Source organism: Megalobrama amblycephala, linkage group LG19 (genome assembly GCF_018812025.1).
Source record: "Megalobrama amblycephala isolate DHTTF-2021 linkage group LG19, ASM1881202v1, whole genome shotgun sequence".
NCBI classification, from domain to species: domain Eukaryota; kingdom Metazoa; phylum Chordata; class Actinopteri; order Cypriniformes; family Xenocyprididae; genus Megalobrama; species Megalobrama amblycephala.
This window is the reverse complement of record NC_063062.1, coordinates 21,024,968-21,047,508: the sequence shown is the minus strand read 5'-3', so window position 1 is coordinate 21,047,508 and position 22,541 is coordinate 21,024,968. Positions and strand designations below refer to the sequence as shown.

At 37.0% G+C, this 22,541-nt stretch overlaps 1 protein-coding gene across 10 annotated transcripts in view; it reads left to right on the top strand.

The window, feature by feature from the left end:
- frmd4a (FERM domain containing 4A) overlaps nucleotides 1-22,541 on the top strand; it is a 113,888-nt gene that overhangs the window by 61,142 nt on the left and 30,205 nt on the right. For all 10 annotated transcript variants that reach the window (XM_048169015.1, XM_048169014.1, XM_048169013.1 and 7 more), the window contains exons 3-11: nucleotides 9,309-9,403; nucleotides 10,222-10,314; nucleotides 13,756-13,840; nucleotides 16,235-16,291; nucleotides 16,742-16,764; nucleotides 18,792-18,875; nucleotides 19,281-19,346; nucleotides 19,971-20,028; nucleotides 20,253-20,339. In XM_048169015.1, the coding sequence (XP_048024972.1) occupies nucleotides 9,309-9,403; nucleotides 10,222-10,314; nucleotides 13,756-13,840; nucleotides 16,235-16,291; nucleotides 16,742-16,764; nucleotides 18,792-18,875; nucleotides 19,281-19,346; nucleotides 19,971-20,028; nucleotides 20,253-20,339 (648 nt within the window). The remainder of the gene's footprint in view (nucleotides 1-9,308; nucleotides 9,404-10,221; nucleotides 10,315-13,755; nucleotides 13,841-16,234; nucleotides 16,292-16,741; nucleotides 16,765-18,791; nucleotides 18,876-19,280; nucleotides 19,347-19,970; nucleotides 20,029-20,252; nucleotides 20,340-22,541) is intronic.

Here is a 22,541-nt window from a genome sequence, read left to right as displayed (position 1 = left end):
GGCCAAAGAGACTCTGAGGTTCGGTCACCCTGCCCTGAACTCAATCATATGTGTATGCATATGTCTGTCTCTCAAGTGTCTTTTAAACATCAGTTCCACTAATAGCCAGTCTGCCAGGTTTTGGTTCCCATAACGACCCAAACAGGCAGCCTCTCAAATCACGCATACAGTGGCCCCCTCCTGCCCGAAACACTCCATAAATCCTCCTATCAGACCGCAAACATCTTCTCTCAGGATGAGTTCAGTTTCCATAACAACACTGTCTGTCTCTCATGCCCCATCAGCCCTCAGACCTCAATATAAACAGAACTGTCTCCCTAGCATAACTCTGTTTCCTCAACACTCACATAAACTTTCTCAGGAAATCCCTTATCATGAGGTAAACGCTGCCTGTGGCATCTTAGTCACTGAACACATGTAAAGTTCTTATTCTATTTTTCTAATTTCCTTTGTCTTGTATTCTGTTTATTCTTTATTATTTTTATGCTATTGTACTATTTATTCATATTTAAAATTAGCTTTTATTTTTTATATTTTAATTTTAATTTTAGTTTTAAGTTTGTCATTTTTTTATTACTATTATTTTTTAAATATTTCTGTATCGTCTGATTTAAAAAAAAAAAATAAATAAATAAATAAATACATTTTTTAGTCATTTTAATAATTAAACTTGTTTTATTTCAATTACTTGCCAAGGTAACATCTCTAATTTTCATTTAAGTTTAAATTAAAATTCAAATTTGTTTTGTTCTCTTCTTGTGTTCTATTTTTTGTATTCTGTTTTTTGTTCTCTTTTTTTGTCTGTTCTCTCTCTATCTCTCTCTCTCTTTCTCTCCCTCTCTCTCTCTCTCTCTCTCTCTCTCTCTCTCTCTCTCTCTCTCTCTCTCTCTCTCTCATGCCTGTCAGGTGCAGTTAGGTGACCTGATTCCTCTAGACTCCAATCCAGTTTAAACTCCATCATAGTTGGAGAAATGTAATTTCTCTGCCTTCTCCATCTCTCATTTTCCACATACCCTCTTTCTCTCCTCTAAAATGCTGGTTGAGTTGATTGCGGTTGCAGTTTTGGTCTAATAAACAGAGAAATCTAGAAAGGAGAGGAGGTGAAAGAGTCCTTAACAATCAGGTAGGAGGATGAGGAAAAGGAAAAGAAGGGATTTCCAGGAAGAGAGAAAAAAGAATGGATGAGGCAGAGGGAAGAGGAGAAAAAACAAGGCAGTGTTTCCTGTATTTCCTCACTCTCTCTTCAGTTTATGATTTATTGAGCTGTTGCAGAAACGCTTATTCCATAATCTTTACACATTTGTCCTACTTTAGTCATGAGTACTTAGATATATGTTCTTTTAGCATTGGCTAAAACATTAAGCCTGTTCTTTCTGCTTTCTGACTTCTCCTTTCCTCCTTTCTCTCTTCATCCATGTGGGCAGATGTTCTGGAGAAGGTTGTGTAGGTTAATCAGGCTATTGAGAATTCAGGTGTTATTCCAAGTTACTTTTTTTTCCTGTATGTTCCTTGAGGAAAAGCTCTTCTCTTTTTCTGTTAGAGAAATTGTGTTGATGTACCTAACAGGGTAAAGCTAAAGAATCTGTCACACTAGATTTTGCATTCTGTACTGGGGCTGCACGATGTATTGTTTTAGCATCGATATCACGATGTGCACATCCACGATAGTCACATCGCAGGAAGTGCGATGTCTAGTATAGGGATCGTTAATCAGTACATTTTGAAATGCACGTGATTCTCGGATTAATTGCAAAGTTTAACCATCATTCATCATTTGCACATGTTTTAGCTCCTGTCAGTTGTGCATGCTGTTTTCTGTGTTAACCCAATCATTCTAGAATTAATATTTCCAAATAGAGCTATTCAAGTAATCTTGTGAATTTATTTCATATCGCAATATATATCACAGAAAAACAAAATATCGCAATGTCAGTTTTTTTCCAGTATCGTGCAGCCCTATTCTGTAAAGAACATGTACGCAAACCTATGTGTTGAATTTTAAGTTTGGAGACATGTAAATTTGCTTGCCATGAAGACATTTGTCCACTTGAGAATCTAAACATCACAGAACTTTCATTTTGCCAGTTTTGCATAATTGTTTTATTTCTTTATGAGAAACTTAAATACAAACTTATATAGTAATACAAATTATTAACCAAATACATTTTTTAATAAAAAAAATATTGATATATTTAAAAATAAAACTAATATGAATGACAAAAACTCTTAACAGAATTAAGCCGCGTTTCCACTGAAATTACCCGGAACAATTTGTCCCAGGAACTTTTTCCCCCCAGACCTTTTGCTGTTGCAGTCTGAAGTACCATGAAGATTAGGCAAATTAGTCCGGTGAGGACCAAAGACTATAGAATAACACAAGACGTGTCACTCGTATTGTTTTGAATGGGAGAAATGTGCAATATGGAGAAATATGTCCCACCTTCTAAATAAGAGTTAATCGCCGACTGGTAAAGTCATTGCGTCACTGCAGCGGCCGTTAGAAGCTCCGGTTCCTATAGAAACAGACAGATGCGCTTCTCCAAAATGAGACACAAGAGACACGCATTTAGGACTGCGCATTAGCTTGATCCAGCATGAAAAATACTTTTTTTTGTCATGATTCGAGCGTTTAGAAACAAAATTTGAGACAGTTGTTGTCAGATTTCATTGGTGATTTCAAATATGAAATTTAATCAAAAGCTTGACAAACTGCTTTGGAGAATTTGATGTTTCCCCATTCAAAGAGATAGGAGCTGCACTTGCATGCTCGAGAGCCATTTCAAAGATGGCTGCCGAGTGAAATGACTTGTCTTAAAGGGACTTAGCGTAGGACTACACACGACTTTCTAGTTCCCGCTGAATTTCGTCCTCCACATATAAACTTAATAAAGCCTGAACCTTGTCCTTGTATTTTTCAAACTCCCTTGTTGATTCTTTACTGCACGCAACGCAACAGACTTTTAAAGATTGTGGTTGAAATAAAATGCTGCGTGAACTCAACCAATCAGCATGTTCAGTGCCCAAGTCCCACCCCTGAAATTTCCTGAACTTTGAAAAAGTACTATTTTGTGAGCAGGGACTTTCTGAGGGGGAAATTTTTACCCAGAACTTCATTTAGACCCTGGTCCCTCCCCAAAGACCCTAGTTCCTGGGTAAAGTTCCTGCGGTGGAAACACAGCTTTACTAAACCTTTGACTAAAATGAAAATGAAAATATAAAAATAAAATCAAATTTAAAATATTAAAAACTATGATAGTATATCAGTTATACTAAAATAACACTGATCGTGGGAAACTTGATTAGATATCATTTTAATCAATTAAAAAGTTTTAGAAGTTGTAGAAGGATTCAAAGTCATTTTCACACTTAAAATCCAGTGTGACAACGCTTTAAGTTGTAAAACATCTTACAAATGCAGTGGTGAAATCATTGACTGGTTCAGTGATGGGTCTCTGTTGGATCTCTCTGGAGCCTCATTTAACTGCCTCCTCTTCCTCTCTTCTTCCTCGTCTCATTAGAGGCAATGTACCATTCTGAAGGTTATCATGGATGATCTTGCACTGTGCGACTGGCAACATCTTGAATGATTTTATAGTCCCGTTATAGACTAAACTTTGATGCTGTATCATCGTCTTTAGTCTTATTTGCATACAATGCTGTTGAAAATATCCAGTCTGTATTGGCTTTAATGGAGGTAAATTCTTTTGTGTTTCCTTTTTTATTTTTTTGTTAGCAGTTTTGACATGATTTTAGTTTATAATTAGGTAGACAGTCTTACAATAACAGCTGTCAACAGTATTTTTTTTATCAGATTTTTGTATAAACTTGCTCTGTTTTTCAGCTGTCTAACTGCTTGTTAGCATCTCCCACCTGTCTCTCCGCAACAGGCTGTAATTTTGTGAATTATGCGTTTAGTATGTGTTCGTCATTTTCCATGGTGAGTCAAAGCAGGTGCTGTTAGGTCCTCTCATGTTCTAGCTCGATCCTTCCTCTCAAATGTAGTTTACACTGTTTCAAATTTTTACTTCCACTGCCAAAATTGTCACTAATTTCACATTTTTCAATTACAGTTTTTTGGCTTTTATTATTTTACAATGTACAGAGTAGGGCAGTATCTAGTCTGCATTCTTGATCATATATAACATGTTTTAACAGAGATAAATCCTCAACTAAAACACTAGGGTATCACTGTGTTAAAGTCAGTCTGTGTGATGAAAGATGACTCATCTCTCATCTCTGTGATCTAGACCTGATGAGACCTTACAGCGCATGTTCTTGTCATCGCTCTTTCGTCCTGATCCGACACCCACTGTTTAATGATATCAAATCACAACAGTCCGGATATTCTTCCTCACGGCCACACGCGCTATCACATGCTTCTCCATGTGGAAACGTGTCTGTGATTTGCATCAACCTCTGTAAGTGTAATGGCAGAGAGGAGATGATAGCCATCCAACATTAAATCTGTTAAAACCATATAGCGCTCATATTGATGGCCCACTAACAGGATATTAATATGCTTTATCCTTCTTATCTGAACATTTCAGAAACTCTAAACACATTATTATATCAGTTACTGTCATTATTAAGTCTGGAGGCTAAACAGAGAGAGAATGAGGCAGAAAGAGATAGAATATACTGTCATTCTTTAAGAAAATGGATATGGTTTGAGTTTTAGCGCTTTTCATTTTCTCAACTGCACAAACACATACACCGCTACAAATGGGTCAAGACTGAAGATTGCGGTCATATTAAACCCACTTCCTCTTCTTACCGCAGACACTCGCTTACACAGTTGCTTTGGCTAATTGAGGAAGCAGGCTGTTTCACACCACGTTGCTTTGAATGATGAGATTAAATGTGCCAGTTGATTGATGTGGTACAGAGTTGCATGTCTCACCTGAAGAACCAGAGGTGAACAATCTCATAATATACTGACTGGTTCATGTGTGAATAACCACAACGTTAACGGCAAAAAAGATAAAAGAATATCTAAAACAAGATGTCTTTCTGAAAGCTGGGTTTTTAAGATCAGACCTGAAGGGAGGGTAATGAATCAGAGAGGACCGCAAAGGTTTTTTTTAAAAGCTGTATGAGGATACTTTGCTTCTGTTCTAAAATCCTACGTTCTACATAGGCAACTGCCTTCTAAGGCAGTAGTCTAATTGAAATGGAACCTCATTTGAGATTATTTGAGATGCTCTACATTGGCTTAAACTCATCTGGCCACACAAATAGCCCTCACGTGAGATGCACTGCGGAATTCAGGAGGGTTTAGCAGGTTATATTTAATGCTAAAACCTGCTAAAAAAATGCATTTTCCCAAATGGGTTCATGAACTCCTGGGAAAGGCCTGATGAAAAGCTAATAATAAATGAAATCATAAAAATTAAAAATTTAAATAAATCATTTTAAATGGAAAAAAGACAAAATCAAACATTAAACTAAAAAAAAATGGTTTATCTTCATGTGTTGTGACTATGTAGTACGTACCAACATCAGTGAACCATAAATATGCAAATGTGTTATTAAATGATCAAAATACTAACTTAAAATCTCAGAGGGTACTTCAAGTAAATATTTTAGGTCAAAGTGGGTTCGGTTGACAAAAAAGTTTGGTAATTGCTGTTCTAATGAGTAATAAAAATACATAGCATATAATATTATTGACAGGAATAGTACTTTTTTTTTACTTGGATTGAACTTTTGTTGATATTTTTCTCTGTTTAATTAGGTATCTTATTTGGCAGCAACTTCATGCTTACTGTTGTGTACTTATGAGTAACTTTCTAGGTCTAGGTAGGCAGCTCACTAGGTTTTGGAACAAGTAGGTTTTAAGAGCTACCTTCATCAAAATCACAATTTAAAATGTAATAATACACAACAAAAATAATGATAATCTTGTAATTCTACAGGCTTTAAGCAGAGGTTGTGGCAGTGATCATACTTTTGCTCCAGATTTTGCTGTGCTATTTTTAGTGTGTGTGGGTGGGCTGGCTCTCTTATAAAGGGTTGTTGCTGCGTGTGCGTTTGTGTGTGTGTGTGTGTGTGTGTGTCTGTCTGTATTAATGTGTGTTCTTAATTCAGAATGGTATGCATTGAAATTGAAACAGTAATTAAAGTATTTTGAACACAGGCTCATGCACACAATGTTTCTGCATATTGAATGCACATCTTGTTTTAATTTGATTTGATGATTTTTGATCTTTCTCAGGCTCTTTTCAGTGATTTTTACTTGTGTACTTTTTATTAACATATAATTTTGTGAATAATAAGTGTGCACACAAACACAGATAAACCATAAATATAAAAAGAAACACAAAAACCATATACAAAATGTATATGTATACACAGCCAAACATACAATACCATCCAAAGTTTCGGGTCAGTTTTTTTTTCCAGCAAGGACACAATGAATTGAGCAAAAGTGAGAGTAAAGACATTTATAATGCTACAAAAGATTGTCTATTTCATCAAATCATCAAAAAAAAAAAAAAAAAAAATTCAGCATATTAGAATGATTTCTGAAGGGATTATGTGACACTGAAGACTGGAGTAATGGCTGCTAAAAAACACTTTGTTATTACCAAGAATAAATTACATTTTAAAATATATAAAAATAAAAAGCTGTTATATTACTTTAATTTTGATCAAATGAATGCAGACTTTGTGAGCAAAGTAACTTCTTTAAATAATCAGTCAAAATCAGTCCCCAAACTTTTGAGCGGTATTGTATACCCACAAAAATGCATTCTTGAGTACACATAAAAAAATAAATACACTAATATGTGAATTTGACATAACTAACAAGTCGTGAGTACACCGCGTTCCAAATTATTATGCAAGTGACATATCAGTAAGATTTCAGTAGAATAAACATTCAGATTTTAGTTTTTCTATGAAAATGTTTGTTTGTTTGTTTATTTATCCATGTCTTTTTAGATAACTGGAATCAATCTCAGACAAAATAATTTGCCAGGTCTGTGGAAACCCTACTTAGAGGTTGTTCCACATTATTAAGCAAGTCACAGTTCTCATGCAATATGGGGAGGAAGAAAGATCTTTCTGAAGCTGAAAAGCATGAAATGGTGCAATGTAGAGATGCACCGATTGCAATTTTCTTGGCCAATTCCGATTTTTTGTTAGTGTGATCGGCCGATACCGATTTTTGCCGATTCCGATTTTCTTTCTAAGAACTATAATTGACAACATATACAAACAAAAATCTACTTTTCTTCAATGCAAAGTTTTATTTTCATTAAAAAAAAAGTAAAAGTCAGTAATAAAATATAAACAGCTCAAATGAATGCAATAGAATAAAGAGAGCTTTAAAAAAGTTTTTTTTGGGTTAACTGGGTTTCTATTCAGGTAAGAAATACTACAGAAATGAAAGTAATCAAATGTAAAAAGACACATTCAGTGTTATTTTACATTGGTTACATTAATTTCTGTAGTCTTTATTGTAAATATTAATACAGATCAATTCTTACCATTAAAGTTATTCAATCAAGAGCTGAAACTGATTTTCTTTGTCTCTTGTTCTTTGATTAACATGACAGACAGCAGCAGAATATTGGACTGCTGTCCCTAAGAGTTTATGAACGGTGTTTAACAGACCCAATACTGTTACACACAACATGGGTTCACTTTCTTAGCTATTTAACGATTCAAAACTGACTGTGTTTATCTGAATACTCGCCAAGATTGCCTGTGCCGCTGGTTTTGACATACTTTTGTATGTATTTGACAGTTTAAGCGCATTATGCTACTCGTTTTGGTACTTGTGACTCTGTTTGACTTATGTCTCTTTTTGAGACTTAGCGTGGCTGGTTCGCTTCACTAATATAGATCAGTGGTGCGCGCGCTTTCGGTGTGACCGCGAAACCTGCAGGAATGACTAAAATTATGCGCAGTAAGCACTATTTAACCGGAGTGAATGAGGCGAGTGAGTGAGAGAGGAGGCGCCCACGCAGGTGTGTGTCACTGACTTCACCGTGACAGAGAAGAGAGCGAGAACACGCATTTGACGTTATTGCCTGTGCCACTGGTAACAAAAAAGATCGGCTCTGAATCGGTAAGAAGTGAGACTGGGATTCCAATCCACCATCTCTAGTGCAATGTTGTGCAAAAGGCATGAAAACAACTAATATTGTGTGAAAACTGAATGGAGATTATCGAACTGCTGCTTTTTTTATAGCTGCCCTTTTAATACAAATAATTTTTTTGACAGGAACTTTCATTAATAAGCCTTTATCTGACCGAGTTCTGCTGTGCTCTGGATCACTCACAAATCTTATGATAATTTGATTTTTGATAAATCTCCATTCAGTTTTCACACAATATTAGTTGTTTTCATGCCTTTTGCACAACATTGCACCATTTCATGCTTTTTATCTTCAGAAAGATCTTTCTTCCTCCCCATATTTCATGAGAACTGTGACTTGCTTAATAATGTGGAACAACCTCTAAGTAGGGTTTCTATAGATCTGGCGAATTATTTTGTCTGAGATTGATACCAGTTATCTAAGAAGACATGGATAAATAAACAAACAAACATTTTCGTAGAAAAACTCAAATTTGAATGTTTATTCTACTAAAATCTTACTGATATGTTACTTGCATAATAATTTGGAACCGCAGTGTATATTGTTGTCATTTTATCACATGATTTTGGAAAGGGAAGTTAAATGCTTTCTACTTATAAATGGTTGTGTGTGGATGTTGGTAGATTGGTAAGCTGTACAGAGATGTCCCAGGACTCCAGTGATTTCAATGTCTACGCTCAAAGCCCAGTGACACACCCATGGTTTACCACACACTGGCTCTGACACACACACTTTACACTCACTTATACACACAGGGAAAACCCCGAGCTAGCAGAATCATAGACAGCGTGACAACTGGTGTGTTTCTCAGTTTTCCACAATGTTCTGGGTGTGTGTCATCTCTAAGTCAAAAATCTCTGTAGTTTGTTAATGAGAACCATCAAAACGATTCTTAAGAGCAAATATGCCAGTTATATGAGCATATTTTGGAGATTATTTTTGCAGCAAATCAAGTTCTGTTCAAGATGCAACACACACAGACTGCAGACTGTGTGGGCATGAAATTGCAGAGTCACTGCAGTGCATCAAGTACTCATCAGAATACGGCGCTCACAGCCTGCCAACTCGTTGACCTTGTGTGTGTGTGTGTGTGTGTGTGTGTGTGTGTGTGTATATCCGGGTGTTTTTATCTGTGTGTATATTCTGAATGAAAAGATCTCTTTTGTGATGAAGCCTAATTTTTTTTTTTTTTTTCTGTCTCAGCCCAAGCTAATGGCAAAGGATCTTCTAGACCTGGTGGCGTCCCATTTCAACCTGAAGGAGAAAGAATATTTTGGAATCTCTTACGTAGATGAGACGTACGTATACCCAGCACATCCCATGAAATACTAGACCTAACTCTAACCTATGAAAAAAGACCTATGAAAATAGTTCAGCTCTCTGACTGTGTCAGGACTGTGGATGAGTGAGCATGCTGTGATAATGCCACAGGAGATGATTGGCTTCCCTCTTTCTCCCTTCTTCACTTTCTGTGACAACCAGCTTTTCATTTAGTCCTACACAGTGTGACCTACCGCTGTGCAACATTTGTTAGACGTATCTTCGCATGATTTCTTTAAGGCACACATACACACTCAAGAGCAGCATCACGTCTGTTCTCGCTGCTAGCGTGCTTGGGGGAATGTGTTATATGTAGTTTTTAAAGATTTTGAAATCTTGTCTGGTGACCTTTGATCCGCCCCCTGATCCTTCCCAACAAGGGGTTGACAGTTTGCAGTCGCCAAGGACAACATGCAAATAGACAAATGGATTTCTGTCAGAAACAAGTGCACACACAGTGTGAGTTAAAATTTTCCTATACAAATACAATTTAAAACACATTGTGTTGGCTTGTCAGTGGTACTTGCTAAGACTAACATCAGTATTTTATATATGTATCATTGCAGTACTTTCCTGAGTGCTTTAGATTTTGGCATCACTGACTAAATTATGCATGAAAAAAAAAATGCACATGTGATGACATCTTGAACATAAAACACCCCTCTTGTGGCTCATTTTTCGCATGATATTTTATGACGTTAAGTGATACTATGAATGAGACATTGTATGATGTTGCAAGACATTTCCGGTTGATGTTACAGATATTATCAGTCATTTCTCTTGGGCTGTGTTTCAGGGGTCATTTCAGCTGGTTGCAGTTAGATCGTCGTGTGCTGGAACATGAGTTTCCCAAGAAATCTGGACCCATTGTGCTTTACTTCTGCGTAAGGTAAGTACAGTTGCAATAAAAACACAATAAACATGTTTAAACTGCGTTTTTAAGCATCAAATTGGACATTTGAATGTGCCTGTGAATTACTCAACAATGAATTAAACTAAATAAAATATATTAAAAAAAGAAAGAAAGAAACATATATATATATATATATATATATATATATATATATATATATATATATATATATATATATATCACACACATACATAATTTATTAAAATTATTTGATTTATTATTAATATTGCATATAAATTAGGGGAGTAACGGTACACAAACATGATGGTTCGGTACGTACCTCAGTATTAAAGTCACGGTTCGGTACAGGTTTGGTACAGTAAGGGGGGGGTGACTTAACATAAAATGGCTTCTTTTTTCTTCTTTTTTATTAAACAGTGGTTTATTGAACAAATTGTGTCTCTCTTTAAATAAATTTAATTATAATTAACATTTTCTTAAGAATAAAAATAAATCTATCTCAGCTAATGCTGTAAACTATATACAGGGGAGCCTTTTCTTGCAAATTACTGTAATATTAAAGGTTACAATTAACTACAGAGCCAAAACGATTTAATTCAGTTGCCATTTATTTTTTTATATAATAATCAACACTCAAATAATAATAAAGAACATGTAAATTGCACATATTTACACTGTCATAATTTAAACATATTTGTCATATTTAAACATTAAATAATTAAGACATTAAAGTAAATATAACGAATGTATAAGCTAATATAGTGCATATATTTAATGAAATGCTCCCCTCTAGAGTTCATTTCTCTCGTGAACTAACATGCTGTGGACAGTAAATGACTTGCCCGAGGTAAATGTAATGCTATGTGATATATTATTCTCAAGCTGTTTTATTGATGTCTTTCTGCGGTTGAAACACCGGTTGAGCATTTCTAGGGCTGAGTTCCACTCCAAATTTTTATGCCCTTCACTACTTAACTTCCCTCTGTCTCATGGACTTTGGATGTGCATCATTGCTTACGTTGAACGAGCATAAGGCTTAAATGATACGCACTAAGCCCTTGATCACTTGGAATTCACTATGGAGCTGATAACCCCTTTTGTACTTATGAATTTGTTTTATGCAACATTTTATATGCTTATAAGTTCTTTGAGAAAATATATAAAATCCTATAGGTATATCAGCTGTTGGAGAAAATTAAACTAAATATCAATAGTATTTGACTGTGAATATAAGGTAGCTACAATTATTATGTGATTAAATCTCAAGATAATTAACATATTATACACTATAATGCAATTAATTCCCAAAATAATCAATATATCATACACTTCAGTTAAGCGTGATCTGCTGTGATGTCACAATTGAGTTGAATTGTGGGATATAGAGCTGCTTGAAGTGTACATCAGAGTAGACTCACTCCCTTGGTCAAAATCGAGGGGACGAGGGTCTATCCGTATAAACGTCCCACATCCACTTCACGAAGTGGAACGCACTTCAAAATGGTGGCAGGGGAAGTGCTTAGGGAAGTTCGGAAGTGTGTGTCTAAAATTGGAATGGAACCCAGCCCTGATCGCCTGTTCTTCTTCGACTTCGGCACTTTTTTCTGTTGTGGCTGTTAGCAAACAGCGTTGCATGACCGTGCACGCCCCCTTCTGGATTATAGTGTGGATCGCCTGTGACTGACTGTATTCATTGTCTAACTGCATGAACCGAACCGTGACGTCCATACCATATGGTTCGGGACGAATACATGTACCGTTACACCCTTTACACACACACATATATATATATATATATATATATATATATAAAATATAAAAAAAAAAAATCACAGTTGCAAAAAAAAAAACCCACACTTTTAGAGTGAATTGGCAGCACCACTTCTGTCAAGAGTGTTTTCGTATCAGGGGGTTTGTGTATGTGTTTGTTTATTCTTTCAAATTAGCATGGTCAGTAAACCACGGCTCACTGGCAGTTACAGAGTACTTAGCCAATCAGAATCCACCATTCCCTTATTAACACCCCCAGCCATTTGAGCACCATGGCAACAGCTGAGTGTTAATCAGACTGTGTTTGAATTGCAGAGCGAGAGCAGATATCTGCTGGGAGGGTTGATTCGTTTAGATTTTAATTGCATCTGCCTCGAAATATGACCAATACAAAGAGCAGCCAGTATATTTATTGCTTGTGTGTTTGTATGACTCTGTGTGCGTGAGAGAGTTATAGTGGGCAAATTTGTTTGCTTCCTCACAGTATTTTACTGTGTAAGTCGCAATCAGCACACAGTCATACATCACCACGCTTGCTGTGGGTGGATGCTGGTTTATTGCTGTCAAGCTCAGCATTAAAATAGCCCAGCATTTCACCCATTTGTTAGGACACATTTGGATTGCTTTTCTTTCTTTCAGTCTATTCCACTTGCGTCACTTTGCTCTTCTGGGTCACACACAGACAAACACATAAATGCAAGCATACACACGCATGCATTTTGCTTTAATAGCTGTGTGCAGAGTTGTATGTCTTCTGTTTGAGCTATTGCATAGGAGTGCAGTTTAAATTGGAGTAGAAGCCCAGTTTTAATGCATGCATGATGTCCTGTGTACATCAGTGTGTATGTGTGTTATCCTTTCTGCTCGTGATTGGGCTATTGATTGGAGAGAGCTAAAGTCTTTGATGCGTGTAAGACTCTGTCTCACTGTCTCACATCTCAAATTAAACCAGCTGTCAATACAGTTTTAATCACTTTAATCTCTCTCACTTTCATTCGTTCACTGTCTCTCTCTCTAAATCACTTTCTTCACTGCTAGTTACGTCTCACGGATTCAAAGCATTCGTCTTCATGTATCGTATGTCGTAAGGTTCATTTTAAGTTTGTTGTGTGCCTCAGTGTATGTTCAAGGTCATATTATCATTTTACATGCCTCTGTACATATATCTATTTATGTGTGTGTCTGTGTAACAGTCCATGTGTGAATGTCACAGCTTGAGCCTTCAGCTGAAATGAAAAATGTCATGCTGAGACCACTTATTTATTTATACTGATTTTAAGACAATTACTTATTTATGTGTGTATTTGTTGGTGTAGTTCCTGCTAACTCTAATCTGAGTGCTAAATGAAGCTTGTACAGTGGAAATTGTTTTCTTTTTGTGGGTTTTGAGAGGGATGGAGGCAGCAAGAAGGAATAGAGAGTGTTCATGATGCCCTCTAGTGATTGGTCTTCGACTCTGTGTATATAATCAATTGCTTCTTTCAGTGAGTTCATTGAAACTGTTTGAATGTCCTGCTAAAGTGGAATCAGAATTGGTTACTCAATACTCATACTGAACAATTTTGAATCATATTCTCAACTAATCTTAATCTGTGAATTAATTAATAATGTGTATATTGTATATGTAACTACTGTTTTTAAACTTTTTTTTAAACCTGATTTTGATGTGTATTTTCTCTTCAACAGGTTCTACATAGAAAGTATCTCTTACCTTAAGGACAATGCCACAATAGAGCTGTTCTTCCTCAATGCAAAGTCCTGCATCTATAAGGTAAACTGTTGTCACTGTTCTACCAGTAGAGGGCAGTATTAGCTACTACCCCTTTGGTTAAAGCAGGGGTAGGCAAGTTCGGTCCTAGAGAGCCGCTGTCCTGCTGAGTTTAGCTCCAACCTTAATCAAACACACCTGAACAAGCTAATCAAGCTCTTCAGGATTACTAAGGCTATAGGCAGCTGAAGGTTTTTTTTCAGGGTTGGAGCTAAACTCTGCAGGTCAGCGGCTCTCTAGGACCAAACTTGCCTACCCCTGGGTTAAAGTGCATACATTTGTTACCTCCATCTATTCTCATGGAGCATCTAAGCCATAAATGCCATGTAACAAATCGCTTTGGAGCTGCTGGAAAATGACATCTCTGATTGGATTATGGCACCATTAAAACATGCACATTTCCAAGCTCTTTTCTATCGACTATCCTTTAGGCAGACAGCATAAAATAGTCAATTCCATGATAGATATGTATGTTTGTAAAGTTTTTTTTTAAAAACAATTAATACTTTTATTCAGAGAATAAAATGCATTGAACTGATCAAAAGTAACCATAGATTTTGACATTGTTAGAAAATATGCTGTTCTTTTGAACTTTCTATTTATTAAAGTATCCTGAAAAAACAATATATCACAGTTTCCACAAAAATGTTAAACAGCACAACTGTTTTCAACATTTATGATTATTAAAAAAAAACTTAAGTGCCAAGCTAAGCTTACTTAAGTTGGAAAGTAAAGTCCACACTAGAGACAGAGAATGGTTTCTGAAGGACCATGTGATACTGAAGACTGGAGTAATGACTGCTGAAAATTCAGGAACAACTTACATTTTAAAGGGAAATGAAAATCAGACTTTTTCTGTGTTTAAGTGCTATAATCGGGTCCCTGGTGCATCTATCAACCCAGAAAATGTGAAAAAGGACAACCCAGTAACTTTTGCCAAGCTTTTCACTTCAAGCATGTGAAAAAACGGGCCGCTCAGATTTTGCTCCCCTTGTGATGTAGGAAGGGGATCTTATTATAATATTACCACCCCTTAATCTGTGTTTCCACCCCCAGTGCCGTCATTTTGTTTTCGCAAGTGAAAACGGTGTACCAGTTCTAACTCCATGGCAAAAGTTTGAGCAAAGCATGCTAACTCTTCTGTCATTGACTGCACAAATGAGCACAGAATACTATTTAGATTCTCGTTAGCTTGGATAGCCTGCAAGGTGACCCTGGCAAGCTCGATTGCTAGCGTTTCTGAGGAGCGATATTTTGGAAAAAATATTAGACCATTCACAGCATTTAATAGCATTTAATCATAAACATTAGCCCCGTGTGTATGGCTCTGTTTGACAATCAGGTAAGCTATGTATAGTGGGCGTCCATTCGGGTTTTGCACAAAAGATTAACATGACAACACATGCTAGTCGATGAGTTGAATCAATTCAGCAACTACATAAATTTATCCACTAACCATTCAGAAACAACCCGTTGCATTCTAAAAGTTCTTCCTGAGTCTCTCCATCAGTGTCCGACTCCGGTTTGAACAATGTAAGACTGAACACCGTTACTGACAATCGTAATTTTGGCTGCGTGAGATTCTCCAGCTTTGTTGTTGTTGAGCAACCGAAGCGAAAGCTGTTAAAGCTCCGCCCTCTTTTGGGAAACGGGCAGGGAGCAGCAGCTCATTTGCATTTAAAGGGACACACACAAAAACTGCATGTTTTTGCTCACACCCAAATAGGGGCAAATTTGACAAGCTATAATAAATTATCTGTGGGGTATTTTGAGCTGAAACTTCACAGAGACATTCTGGGGACACCAGAGACTTATATTACATTTTGTGAAAAGGGGCATAATAGGTCCCCTTTAAAAAATATTAACATTACAATTTTTTTTTTAAAATCACAATATTACTATTTTTACTGTATTTATTATTAAATAAATGCAGAATTGGTGAATTTTTTAAAATGTTTCAAAAAGTGCTTAATTATTCCAAAAACATTCTGTATTTGTAAATCTGTGTCATTGGTCACATACCACACATTCCCACCATGAGCTCATCGCTCACAATTTACTTTAGACTCAGATTTCCAATGTGTGTGTGTGTGTGTGACATTCCTGAAATTCTTGTGTTCGCGCAAAGGTAATGAATCGCTCCGTTTGTCTTGGTCATTTAAGTAATAAAGACCCCCTACACAATAACCCCTCATCCCAAAAACTCATGTGGCTTTGTCCTGTTATTGATTACACAGGAAATAGCTGAAGTGATTTAGATAGCCCCTTTCAGTGATAAGTCAGCAGATCAGGTCATTAAAAAAGAGAGAGATAAGATAAGAGACAGATTAATGGAGATGTCCTGTCTGCTGTGATCCTGAACCTAACCGTCTTTCTTTTTTCTCTGCCTGTCTCCAGGAGCTCATCGAGGTGGACAGCGAGGTGGTGTTTGAACTGGCCTCCTACATCTTACAGGTAAGGTCATGTTGGACTGTTTATCATTTTACGCACCTTCATAAACCTGCAGTGAACTTTTATAAAGTTCAGTACGTCTCAAACACACGTGTTTAAGCGTTACAGAGTCATATTCGGGTCACTACAGTATTTCAGCCTGACAGGGTGCTTTATTTTAAATCTAAAACAGGATGTTTCCTTTGTACTGTAAGTTAATCATTCGAGGGAAATACTTTAGAGAAATATGGTTTTCCTTTTATGATGTGTATGTGTGATCCAGGTGTAGTATCAGGTATGTTATGTGTGTTTGACCTTTCAGAGGATTCAGTCCAGATGGCCGCGACTACATCCCCCACTGAGACACACATGCACCGTTCTGTGTGTCAGAGGATACGATCTTTCCAAGCGTTCTTGTCTACCAGCAAACACTCATTATTTGATTCTAAAATATGTCATTTTTCTCTCCCACAGGAAGCTAAAGGAGACTTCACGAGGTAAGAGGCTTTTTGAATGAATGAATCACCTTCCATTGACCCCTTTAACATGCACACACTATCAAAGTTTCTATCAGTGTGTCATTGCAGAGTGAAAGCAGATCCAATTTGTGGCATATATCAAACTCTCCTTCCCACATAAGCACATGCAAACGATTCAAGAGATTGAGAGAGAGAGAGAGAATGAGAGAGATATGGGGGTGTGAACCCTGGGAACGGAGACAGAGGGGAGGAAATGGAATGCAGAGGATAAACAGTGTTAAATTACACACACTAACCCCTGGCTCTCTCCATTACACACACATACACACTCTTGAAACACATTCTACACACAGAATCTCAGCTACAAATCTGTCACATGTGCATCCTTCCAGCTTTACTCTGTCACTCGGTGTGTCTGATAGTTTTCTTCGACTCTATTTCCTATTACACTTCCTCTCAACCTCTCCATCGTTCTGTGTTTGGAGTGGCACACAACCATGCTGCTCTAATTTTTGCAGTATGCAGCTTATTTTGTAGGACTGCCCCCTAATAGTCGACTAGCCCGTTAGTCGACGAGAAGAGGCTTAGTCGACCAAAATTTTATTAGTCGCTTAGTCGCAGGGAAACAAAATAACACAGGAAGTGGCAAAGTCATGCAGTCCGTGACGGACAGATCTTTAACAGCTGGACATCCAAACGCTCGCCTATCATTCATCGACCTATGTCGATCAAATATGTGTTATCATCTGAAACAAGTAGTAGCAACTTTACATGGCTGCTCACTTTAACGTTAACCTAGAAAAATGTCGGCTATTCAAGTGTTTGTGCAGAGTGTGAAAGCTGAATAGTAGCGCGCTTACTGCGTGACAGCTAACATGGAGGCACTGGTGTGATCACTTACATTTTGGGTTATACAGATAAAAGTAATACATCTTTTGAATCTGTAAAGAGTCTACTTTTATTTGTGTTCACTCACAATAACAACAAAACGTTGTGCTTTTGTAAAATAATGAAAGCAAACAGGGTGTGCTTTCTGCCATATCTCTCTGTGAACTTGAGTGCACCAAAAAAAAAGAAACTGAAAAGAAAGAAAAGCCAAAAAGAAACCGAAACTCCATGTAAACTTGCCTCACAGACATGAAAAATATAACTATAGAAAACTAAAAATATCTAATTTTAAATGAAACAATTCAAATGGAAAACAAATATACTCAGGTTATGTAATCCGTATGAAATGTGCATATAGGCACAGATGACGAGTCAGCATCGTCAACTTCATCACTGTAGCCGAAAATACAAAAAACACTAGTTTATCAATTAATTAAATGTTAAACTGCTGGTGCACTGTGGCAAGCTGATTAGGCTATGCAGGCATTAAAGGCTCATTATTATGATTTATATGGTTTATTAATAAACGTGCGAATAGTCAACTAATCTTTTAAAATATTCAGCTACTAGTCGACCAGAAAAATCTTTAGTCGAGGGCAGCCCTATTTAGTGTGCACAGTATGCACATTTTGTATGCTTGGAATACCCTGATAATCTACTAACACATTGTGAGCGATAATATACAATATACAATTTAACCTTCAATTTCAAAAATGAACTGGAAGTGATAAAAGATGTGATTTTTATATCTAAACCTTGATCAACATTTTTACATGTATTGGTTGAAAATGCAGATTATAACTAGTCATGACAATTATTATTATTTATGTATATATTTATTATTACAATTAATATTATTAATTCTACTTAACATAGCATGATAAAGAGAAATAATAAGTCACACAAGAATAAGGAATTAAAAAAATAATAATTATTATGATAATAATAATAGTAATAATAATGATAATATTTTAATTTAATATTTTTTTAAATTATTCTTATTATACTTTTTATTATTATTTATTTCCTGCATCTTTAATTCTACTTTCTCTTCATCATTTGTTGCCTCCTTCTTGCTGTTCTGTGATTCTTATATTGGCTTATTCTTTGCCCTGTTAGGTGGTACTATTTCTGAGCATTTTGTGTTATTTTTACAGTAATGATGCTACTAGGGCTGATCTGAAGAAACTGCCAGCACTGCCTACACAAGCACTGAAGGAGCACCCTTCACTCGCATATTGGTGAGAGACACGCACAGCTGTCAGCTGATAATGAAGAGGTTTTAACAAGATGTATCTGCTCTGTGTTCTCAGAGCACCATGGGAAAGGATTCCCTTGAATAATTCGCTAATATAATTTACCTCAAATTCTATTTGATTCGAATGAAGGGTTTCACAGATGCTGCCGTTTTGAGATGCACACACTCGCTCACAAATTCATATTGAGCAGGCCGGTGTACTTCCTGTTCTAAGAATGAACTTATCTCCTTCATGGTGTTGTGTTTCATTGGCTGTGTCTCTGTACATCTGTAAGCTTTCACACTTGTCTATCTCGTGTTCCTGTGGAGTTAAAATAGGCTGCCAGCCACATTCTCATGAACATTGTCATCTGTTGCCTCTAATGTGTGTATGTGTGTTGTGTTGCAGTGAGGACCGGGTCATTGAGCACTATAAGAAGCTAAGCGGACAGTCCAGAGGCCAGGCTATCGTCAAGTAAGACAGCCAGAAGGAATGTTGTCATGTCCAAAATGTTCCACCAAGTTGGACGACCAGAAAGTGTCCAAATGCTTTTCACCCAAAAATTTAAATTCTGTCATTTTCTCACTCATATTTCATACCAAAATGACTTTCTTGCTTCTGCGGAGCACAAAAGAAGATATTTTAAAGTAGGTTTCAGCTGTTTTGTCTGTATTATGAAAATCAATGGTGACACAAACCTCAAATATCAACATGTTTAGTAACAGGGTGTGCAAGAATGAGCATGTTTTGGACTCCATTGACTTTCATTATTGTTATTTTTTGTGTTCCATAGAAGAAAGCAAGCAATATTTTTTTTAGTTTTTAGTTAGCTATACCTATAATTTTAACCCTCTATTCTTTTATTCTTGTTTTATACTAAAACCTCTTTCAGTGACATGTGTTGCTTGGAAACTGTGCTTGTTTTCTTTTCTTTTGGTTCAGTATCTAATGCGGTGTCATTCATGAATTTCAAGTGTGCCTGAAGTATCCAAATCCTTCCGAGATCCACTCCCACGTGTTTGCTGCTAATGTAAATTGTTTGCATATGGAACATACATTTCATACTGTCAATGATTTCTTCTTTCTTCTCTCTCACAGTTATATGAGTATAGTGGAGTCATTGCCCACATATGGAGTGCATTATTACGCTGTTAAGGTGGGTCAATGTGCTCGGAGGGGAAATTTATAAGCACAGCCATCAGTTCACACACACACATACACACACGTATGTTCTCACGACCTGCAATATTGGCTCTTTACTTAAGTGTTAAAGGATGCTTAAGACTCTGTGTGTTTAAGATAATCATGCTGTCATCAACCATGAGCTGACACTTCTCCTCTTATCATCGTGTATTAATGCTCTCTTTTTCTCTCTCTCAGGATAAGCAGGGTATCCCATGGTGGCTGGGTTTGAGTTATAAAGGCATTTTTCAGTATGACTACCAGGACAAAGTCAAACCAAGAAAGGTAAGACCCTCTTTCCTCTGTGGACTTACAACAGTTTGACTCTTGTTTGTCCTCTCTGCATCTCCATTATCCCATAATAGTTTTACTTCCCTGATGTTAATTAGTAGTTCTTGGCTCATAATTGGTCCTGCACCTTTTGTGCTACAGACCCGAACGATACCTTAACGTGTTGAGGAGAGGTGTGCTATGACTTTTCTACGCAATCAGACTTGCGATCATCACTTGTTAGGCAATAAAATAAGTCTTTTTTGACTTAGGCAACAACCTAACTAGTCACTTCTTAAAATGTGGCTTATGAAGCTCTTTGTTTCTTCATGAGGGAGTAGAAAAAATGTCCAACTTCTTCTTTAAAACTCTTTGCTTTGCAGAAAATCCAGTGGATGTAAGCAGTTTCCCTGTCACTGTGTTTTGAAACTTAGCGTGAGCTTCCTCAAGTGTGTGTATGTCAATGTGTGTTCATCACCTGGCCACCTTTGCTTAACCTCATGCCGTCAGGCCTTAGAAGTCTGACCGTCTGACACTCGGGTGTGGTGTCCTCAGAGAGGTCATGACCTCTGGCAGTCTGACCCCCTGACATTTTTTGGTAACTTTAGACAGAGATTCTCAAACTTCCAGACAGATAATCACTGACACCCTGTAACTGAAATGCTACAAATCTGTCTCAATCAAAAGAATCGCTTGCTGTCAGAATGACTTTACTTCAGGTGTGCGTCCCTCTGGCTTTGGTTTTCCATTCTCACAGCACACACCCGTGTTTAAATTCTCTCCAAAGGACAGGCAAAAACTTCAGCCTGTGGTGAGGAACAGAGAAACCTTTCCGCAAACCGCAAGCTAAAAATAGCGTTCAAAGCAGAAAGTCCAGCCAAGCGAAAAGCCAAACTCAGGCCTATTTACAGAGAAGGATCTGTTACAGAAAACGAGAGTTAAAATGAAACGACGCAGCAGAGGGCAGCTCAGAATGGAGGGAAGAGAAACCAGTGAGAAGAACAGACGCGTCTGCAAAAACGCCACAGATGCAAACCAAACAAAATGATAGTTCTACTGACAAATCCACCTAAACCTGGATGACAATTTAAAGGGATAGTTCAACCAAAAAATTCAGATGTCACCATTTACTCACCCTCATGTTGTTCTAAACCTGTAAGACTTTTTTTTCTACTGCAGGATGCAAAATAATATATTTTGAAGAATGTTTCTGCTGTTTTTGTGCATACAGTGCAAGTCAAAACAACATTGACTTTCATTGTATGGACAAAAAACACTGAGACATTTTTCAAAATATCTTTTTATCTTCTGTTCCACAGAAGAACAAAAGTTCTATAGGTTTGTAATGACATGAAGGTGAGAGTAAATAATGACAAAATGTTTATTTTTATATGAACTATTCCTTTAAAGGTGCTCTAAGTGATGTCACGCGTTTTTAGGCCAAAACATTTTTTGTCACATACAGCAAACATCTCCTCACTATCCGCTAGCTGCCTGTCCCCTGAACACACTGTAAAAAACGCGGCCTCTGTAGTCACCACAAGCTCCGAAAACGGCAATAAAAACAAACTGGTGCAGCCTGGACCACGGATCATAATAAACACGCTCCATCCAATAACCGACAAGAATGATTTTAAATGCGCGTTCATGACTGTTTCAGGAAGCATGGAGGGGAGGGGGAGAGGGAGGAGGAGGGAGGGTCTAGCTAGCCTCTGTTTTGTTTGACAACACTTCGAACGTCAACAGGAAGTTACTCCACCCAGGATCGCTTTGAGAACCTTTAAAGGGGTCATGAACTGCGTTGTTTTATTGTTTTATAATGTTTCCTGGGGTGCACTTATAATGTTAGTATGCTTTTTACATCCAAAATGATCATAATTTATAAATAAAAGGCATTTTTCCTACCCTGATTAGCCCTCTGGTTTGAACGCTCTGTTTTAAGAGGCATGTCTGCTTTGAGACCTCAGTGTAAACGCCCACTGCTGTGATTGGCTAACATCTTTCCATTTGAAATAGCCAAGTATTCTCTCTTTTACCACATTTTTACTATTACAGCTCTCAAGGTTAACTAATCGGGAAAAGTGTTGCATTACATTTAGATCTATGGCATTATATTCAGTCACTGATAAACTCGCGCTGTTTGATTGACAGCTTCAGCGGCGCTGCTCCAATGATCGCTTTCTTCATATAATTTAATCAACGTTAAATAACAGATTA